General features: G+C 37.4%; 1 protein-coding gene across 1 annotated transcript in view; it reads right to left on the reverse strand.

Moving 5' to 3' along the window:
* CARMIL1 (capping protein regulator and myosin 1 linker 1) overlaps positions 1 to 8,719 on the reverse strand; it is a 333,351-nt gene that overhangs the window by 52,685 nt on the left and 271,947 nt on the right. The window contains exon 29 of the mRNA XM_028479533.2: positions 7,235 to 7,384. Coding sequence (XP_028335334.1) covers positions 7,235 to 7,384 — 150 coding nt within the window. The remainder of the gene's footprint in view (positions 1 to 7,234; positions 7,385 to 8,719) is intronic.

An 8,719-nucleotide genomic window follows, 5' to 3' on the forward strand; every position in this document is an offset into this window, starting at 1 on the left:
TGGTGGATGAGGCTATCTTAGAGGCTTGTGCAAGTTTCCTGATGGGAGGGACTGGTGGTGCATAGACTTGGCTGTTGCTTTGGTGGGCAGAGCTCAGTAAAACTTTAATCCACTTGTCTGTTGATGGGTGGGGCTGGGTTCCATCCCTGTTGGTTGTTTGGCCTGAGGCAATCCAACACTGGCGATTACCTGGGCTCTTTGGTGGGGCTAATGGCGGACTCTGGGAGGGTTCACGCCAAGGAGTACTTCCCAGAACTTCTGCTGCCAGTGTCCTTGTCCTCACGATGAGACAAAGCCACCTCCCGCATCTGCAGGAGACCCTCCAACACTAGCAGGTAGGTCTGGTTCAGTCTCCTATGGGGTCACTGCTCCTTCCCCTGGGTCCCGATGCACACACTACTTTGTGTGTGCCCCCCAAGAGTGGAGTCTCTGTTTCCCCAGTCCTGCTGAAGTCCTGCAATCAAATCCCAATAGCTTCAAAGTCTGATTCTCTAGGAATTCCTCCTCCCGTTGCCAGACCCCCAGGTTCGGAAGCCTGACGTGGGGCTCAGAACCTTCACTCCAGTGAGTGGACTTCTGTGGTATAAGTGTTCTCCAGTTTGTGGGTCACCCATCCAGCAGTTATGGGATTTCATTTTATTGTGATTGCACCCCTCCTACCGTCTCATTGTGGCTTCTCCTTTGTCTTTGGATGTGGGGTATCTTTTTTGGTGAGTTCCAGTGTCTTCCTGTCGATGACTGTTCAGCAGTTAGTTGTGATTCCAGTGTTCTTTGTTTTGTTTTTAATGAGTAAATTAGGATAAAAATGGGAAATAAATGAAGCCAGAATTAAGACTGAATACAACATACTATACTTCTTTAGGCCTGGAACTGCACCCAAACCCCAATTTTTTTGATGTGGACCATTTTTAAAGTCTCTATTGAATTTGTTACAGTACTGCTTCTGTTTTATGTTTTTGGTTTTTTGGCCATGAGGCATGTGGGATCTTAGCTCTCCGACCAGGGATTGAACCCACTCCCCCTGCATTGGAAGGCAAAGTCCTAACCACTGGACCGCCAAGGAAGTCCCAGGCCCAGAACCCTTTTAATATGTCAAATGCACATACAGCTCTGAGCCTCTCAACATACAGTACAAAAGGCAGGCATAAGTCATAGCACAATTCACTGTGTCTGAGACAGAGCAAACTAATGGCTCCAGGTTTCCACTCCTCTTGACAAAGAACTGCAATTTCTTCTGCATAGATTTGCAACAAAGGCATCTTGGGATGAAACTGAACAATGTCCACAACAGTGGTACAGACAGTAGAAAGAGCACATATGGTAACAATATTTATAGGGATATTAAAGCGGCCCTTAATGAAAGTGAATGACATGATGCAAAAGCACAACACAGTAAGAGCAATGCTGTGAGGCCCAAAAGAATAGGAAAAAAAGGGGTTGAGTCTATTTAGCAGAGACTCTCCAGGGCACCATACCCTCTGCTTCCCCCAAATCTCTGTTCAAGGCCCTTCTGGACCTTGGTCCTGAAGGAATGAGATCTGGAATGTGCTTCTGGCACTTCCACAAAGGGCTGTCAAAAAAAATTACTAGAAATTTTAAGGAACATACATTAAAAAAAAAAAGGAACATACATTTTAGCTGAATTATATAGATGGTATCATAGTTCTGAAATTTAGAATTTGGAAATTAAGAGGTTTTCATATGTTGCTTTCTAGTGGTTAATAAGTTAAGCCTCCATTTTCCCAGAGTGATATCAATATGAAAATGACAGTACAGAATAAATAAAACTGTAAGAGGAAACAAACAGGACTTGAATGACCTTCTGTGCACAGTTAATATCAGTGTGACTAATTTTAAATGAGATATCGACTTAATAGTCTGTGCTTGGCAACACTGTTAATAGATTAGTTCAATTAATAACTGTTGGTACATGAAAATGAGGTAATTTTTTTAAAAATAAAATATCATTTTGACCAAGACAAATGGATCTTCTCTGAATTTTAATCTATGTTAAAAAGCTTAAAAATTATATATGGAAATTTGAGGTTGAATTTGTTAAGGGAAGATAATTGCTATTTGGTCATTGGAGCAAGGATTCACAAGATATATTCTGTAACAATTCAAGCCTTTTAAAATTGTTTTCCTAGGAGAGAGCAGTAAGCATACGACCTGTTCCTCTGCATGAATATATTTTGATTTAAAACTGGTATGACACTCATTAAAATAACTGAAAGAATTATACACAATTAGTGAGCTAGTTCTGCCTAAGGAGCAGATACTGACTCTTCACCACTTGGCACATTATTTGAAACCTCAAACTTATGCAATTTTTTAAAGGTAGTAGACTATATATAGTGACAAATTGAATATGTAGACATTACCAGTCAGTAGAAGGAGAACTGTATCCTTTAATACCCCAAGGGCCAATGACAAACCAAAGTTGAAAGATATGGTGGGAAATATTGATTTCCTAAGAGCACCTGATAGCAGGAAAAGAACAGATGGTCTACGGACAATAAAGACTCTAAGTGAATACACGTTTCAGCTTGACATACAAGGCATGTATGTTGAAATGACAAGAAGCATATTGGAAAGCTAATTAATCACTGTCAGCAACAAAATAACACATGGAGAGGCACAGAATGTTCCAGGGAAGCCAAAAATAGACAGATTCATTTCTAACAATTGGATAACAATTAAGTGGCTCAGATCCTTGATGCAGTTGTTTCCAATAATGTTTAAAAACTATGGGCTTACATTATGGTTAAATGGCACACAATTTTCACTTGTGTTTCTGTTCACATTAATTTAGTATGGAAACAGAAGCAGATATTTTGCATAAAACAATGCAGTCTATTTAAATCTAACTTGGAATTTAATTCTGATTGCAAGAAATGTACCAGATATGAAATCAGTATACAGATTATAGCAGACTGGTTAAACATGCAATGGTCTACAGACCATTGGGCGCCTGCCTTTGGGTGACCTTAGATCACCTCGGCCAAGTTACTTAATATTTCCATGCCTCAGTTTCCTCATCTGTTAAATAGAAGGTATTAACAACACCTATCCTTCATAGGTTGTCATGAGAATTAAACTGGTTGCTATTTAATAAAAAGCTTAGACTAGTGCCTAGCATGCCATAGGTGCTATGTAAGTGTTAAGGTGCTATGTAAGTGTTAAATAAATGAATAAGAAGACTTTTCAAGCCATCTGATTCCCAGCCCTGGAGTTAAAGGGTTATCAGAATCTCTGGCGCTACGACAGTGGATACAGGTTGAAAAACCCTGCAGGTTATTCTAATAGTTCTTGTTCTATGCTGCCCTCCTCCCCACCAGGTAAACTAAATTACCTCTTAGTTTCTTTCTAGTTAAAAGGAAAAAAATAATAATTACTTGATTGGAGACAGAGTTTTAAAAAATAATTACCCTTTCTGCCATTTTGTTTAAAGAAATCAGCCTTTTTCTTCAACTTTATGAAATTAAGGTTGATGAGAAGCTCTCAGTCATCCTCCCAGCAGATAACAGGCCCCATCAAATCATTCAATCGTCCCTATTTCAGCCCTCAAAGTACAAGTTTAATAGGTGTTGACTAAGTGAAGAATTTCCTTCTAAGAAATCAATCATTGTTTCCATCTCCACAAAGGCAATCCTTAAGTTCAAACTGATATGTATTTCAACAACTAATCTATGGCTCTGAACCTTCCCTAGTGCTATCATAGCTATCGGTTCTTTAAAGAGACTTAAGCACTGAAATGGAATTGACTTTTGGACCACAGAGAAATGGAGGAAAACATAAAGATATCCAGGAACAGGGGAAAAAGGAGATGCCCAGAATCTCCACTAAGTCTGTTAAAGAAATGTTCAAAAACAGGTTTAGTAGATACCATGAACAACACAAACAGAAAATGCCAGGATCTGTTAACAATCTTGAATCTATAAGTAGAAGGTTGGTGATGAGTCAGAGTTACTTTGGAATGTCCTAGGGAAACTATTTCAGGGCTTTGGGCTACAAACAAACATTTTAGGGAATAAAGTTATAGCATCTCCCAGAGCAGTCACATTCAAGAATGCTCTGGCTCCATGTGGCACAATTTCTACCTGCCAGGGATGTATAATTCCATGTGGGAAAGGTTGTATGCATGTACTTAAATGCTTCTAGAATTTTCTATGCAACAGTTTATCTTGTGTCCTTACTTCCTGGATCACTTAAGATCTAAACGCTGCCAAAGAATACATATAGGCTCATTTAGAAAATCATCACCAATTAAATGTCTCTCCCTTTGAAATATGTACTTCAAAACTTTTTTAAAATCGTACCACATAAGGATAACAACTTGAAATATGTGGTAAGATGTCAATGAGAAACAAAAATGATTTGCTACTTTGATTATGAAAGGTGGCAGCGCAAGTAACTTAAAAAGGCAAATATAATGCTCTTTCCAATTAGATGTGAGTTTGTACCACTGGCTTAGGGTAAGAAGTCCAGAGCTTAGAAAGTTGATTTTCTTTCAGAGTGGGACCTTTGCACCTGGGGTAACTGCCACCATGTAAATGGGGCTATCTTTGGGTGGTTTAGAATCAATAGTTAGGCTGAGAGTATAGAGGAAATTATTACAGCACAAAATCCACTGACTTGCACTTTCTACACAAAAATGTTCTTTTTCATTAAACTAACATCAAACTTGGCTCTGGTTTTCCGCTACTTAACAATTCATTAGCCTTGTTAAAACAATGATCAAAGACAAAATTTTTAGAACTGAAAAAACTGTTATTTTTAATGGCTTAAAAATTCTGCCCAAGTATTTGTTTTCTTTATAGAGAGCTCTGTCTTGTCTCAACAAGACACTCAACACCAGAGGCCCTGCTTCTGGTCCTAGGATTCAGTAGGTGCTCACGTCAGGAATGGCCCTAACTGCTTGCCTCCCAGCCGTCTGAACCAGAAAAAAACCACTCTTCTAACCTGGGTCATCCTTTGAGTGAAGTTCAGAGAGCTCTCCAACTAGTTCTGCCTCTTTCTGCATCATGGCAACAAGACAGTTTTTACAAAATGGAAGCCACACGGTGCTGGATGTGCCTGCAGCATGGTTTGCCCTTTGGTCCTCATAGTGGTCCTGTATCTGCATTTTTTTTTTTTTTTAAAGTACAAACTTCCAGTTATAATAAGTTCTGGTGATGTAAAGTACACCATGGTGACTGTAGTTAACAATACTGTACTGCAAATTTGAAGTTGCTAAGAGAGTAGAGTATAAAGGTTATCATCACAAGGAAAAAAATCATAACTATGTGTGGTGATGATGTTAATTAAACTTGTTGCAATCACTCTGCAATATATACATATATTGAATCATTATGTTGTACACCTAAAACTAATACAATGTTATGTCAATTGTATCTCCATAAAAACTAAATTTTAAAAAAGGGTTCTTTTCCTCTATCCTCACCCCACCCACTTTATTTAAAGAGAACAACTTTTTTTTTCTTTCACATAACAAAAGCAAATTAGTCAATCAAACAAAAACAAACCAAGCTTATACAATTTAAAACCATCCTTACATGAGCTAAGCCAATCTTTTTTAACCAACACTCCATCACCCAAAACCACATGACTTATAAACTCAAAACTCATGTTTCCTATACCCCTTTCCAACTCACACGCAACCAGATAATTCTGGCAGAAAACATCATATGTAGAGTTAATTTTAAATTTTTAATTCAAATCTATTTCCTATTACTCCTTTTTTTTTTTAGGGTTAGCCTAAGAGGTTTCCAGAATAATTACCCTATGATAACTTAGTGTCTATTGCCTCAAAGTGTAAACAAAATTTAAAATATTTATTAAACATACATTTTATAACATACTGGACAAGCCAAGTTTTAAAAAACTTGACATTCCCTCTACATAGACCAAATATATTTATAGATTTATACAGTTATATATTAACAGAAAATTATTTATCTTTAGTTATATTAGAATGTTACTAGTTGAAATATATACTAACATACTAATGTTGAAATCTAAGTTATATTTTAGTCTTTCTTTGCTAGTCTCCTTGTATATGATAACGTTTTATCTGGAGGGCATTTAACTATTTTATTCACAGATTTTAAAGATGATAGTAAATGGTTTATAAATAAGGAACTACTTAAAGCATATTCTCTTCTGGGCTAGAAAAATAGTATCAGTCTCATCAGATCTTTGGTTTTGAAAGTTAAAAACAAGTACCATTTCTTCACAATGGCTGCATTGAAAAATTACTAAAATCAGAAGCTGATATAGAAATATTTGGGCACATAAGTAGACCAAACCTAGTCTCACCAGCACCCTCTCAGATTATAAGAAATTACTAAAAATGAATGTTTTAGTAAAACATAAAAATACTAAATACAGAGGATGAAAACACACTTAATACAGAGGTATATATAACTATATTAATGGTAAAATGAGAAATAACTATACTAATACCACAAATTTTAGAATAATAAAATAAAAACTGACATCAAATTGTCCACAGAAAAATGAAGTATCAACAACCTGAATACTCTAGTTTTATGGTCAGATGGATGCACCATGTGGATGCACCAGATTCCATCTTCTAAAGCACATCAAGTCAAGTCAATGAAAGAGAAAATGAACTAAACAGTAAATGCAAATCTTAGAGTGTACCCCAAAATTGTGTAAAGAAAAAAAAGGAAGAAGCAAGAGATTTTTTTAAAAAACCTATAGGACCAACAGAGAGATAATCATCCTACATATTTTTTTGGGGAAAAAGTCCTTCCCCACGTTTTTCTGAAGGCTTATTTATTTAAAGATATTTTCCTGTCACAAATGACCTTTAAAAGGTAAATAAATAATTTCTCCTAATTAATTTAGGAATTCCCACCCCCCACTATGGCTTTAGGGACAGATCCAAGTTTTATGTTCACTGCAATTTTCACAATTTTTCGTTTTTTGGGGGGTGAGTGGGGTGGGTGGAGGTACTCGGGTACTCGTTAAGAAAAGTTTTACAAAATTACAGATAAAAAGTGAGTTATAAGGCCTTCGTGGGAACCAGAAGGTTAAGCTTTATCAGCATCATTAACAGACTATATACAGCAACAAGTTTCTGAAAGAACTATCTCTGCAGGGAAGTTTTAATTGGTCTGGTTTGTAAAAGTGAGATTTTTAAAAAAAAAAAAAAACAATAGCAAATCCAGTGAATGGGATAATGCTGTCACCAAAAGATGTGTCTTACCATACAAGTATCCAGATCTTCCAAACGTTCCATCTCTGTGAGCTCCTCCACCATGATGATGGAGCGTTTAACGGGCTTCTCCTCAGGCAGCTCGATCTCCAAGGAATCTTGCTGAGGAAGGGCCTTGCCACGTCTGCTGAAATGGTCAGCCTAGAGAGTCAAGACACATCCAAGGAGAAATGAAAGCCCAGAGGCAAGGAACAGCAGGTCAGCTGAATTCCAGAAGATACCTTCCACAAGGCGGCACGGTGAATGACACTGTCTGCAGTTGGTTAATGGCGACTCTTAATACATTCACACTGGAGTAAGTTACCTCTTTTATCATCTTTCTTCGGAAGGTGGAGTATTTTAAACAAGAAATTACAAAATCTCCTTTTAAACATCTTTTGAGATGTTAGTTGGAAAATAGGTAATTCATAAATCTTTACCATGTTTGTGTAAATATGCACAAAGTAGGCATGTATTTTTGTTTTCCAAAAGATGCATTATGAACATTTTCAGGAAGCTGATGTGATTTTTTTTCAGCTTTCAGTCTTCAATACAATCATCTAAATGTCCATTGACAGATGAACGGATAAAGAAGATGTGGCACATATATAAAATGGAATATTACTCAGCCATAAAAAGAAACGAAATTGAGTTATTTGTAGTGAGGTGGATGGACCTAGACTCTGTCATACAGAGTGAAATAAGTCAGAAAGAGAAAAACAAATACCACATGCTAACACATATATATGGAATCTAAAAAAAAAAAATGGTACTGATGAACCTAGTTGCAGGGCAGGAATAAAGATGTAGACGTAGGGAATAGATCTGAGGACATGGCGGGGAAGGGGAAGCTGGGATGAAGTGAGAGAGTGGCATGGACATATATACACTACCGAATGTAAAATAGATAGCTAGTGGGAAGCAGCTGCGTAGCACAGGGAGATCAGCTCGGTGCTTTGTGACCACCTAGAGGGGTGGGATAGGGAGGGAGGGAGGGAGGCTCAAGAGGGAGGAGATATGGGGACATATGTAAGCATATGGCTGATTCACTTTGGTATAGAACAGAAACTAACACAGTATTGTGAAGCAATTATACTCCAATAAAGATCTATTAAAAAAGAAAAAAAAAACACTAGGAAGGAAAGAAGTCAAAGGGGAAGGACAGATTGAAGTAGCTGGATTAGACCCACAACCATAGCAACTCGGGGTTGGTCTGGATGTTGATTCCAACATCTTAACTGTAAGAAGACATCTCTGAGTCAACTGGGGAAATCTGAATATAAAGTGGATTCTAACTGGTAATAAGGAATCTTTGTTGATTTTGTTAGGTGTGACTGTTTCGGCAATCATGTAAAAATCATGCTGCCAGTTAGAGACGCCTTCTCAAGTATTTACAGCAAAATGGCATGGTATATGAGAGACGCTTTAAAATAGGCCAGAAAAAAGTGTGTGTGTGTGTGTGTGTGAGAGAGAGAGAGAGAGAGAGAGAGAGAGAGA

This window comes from Physeter macrocephalus, chromosome 18 (genome assembly GCF_002837175.3).
Source record: "Physeter macrocephalus isolate SW-GA chromosome 18, ASM283717v5, whole genome shotgun sequence".
Taxonomy (NCBI): Eukaryota; Metazoa; Chordata; class Mammalia; order Artiodactyla; family Physeteridae; genus Physeter; species Physeter macrocephalus.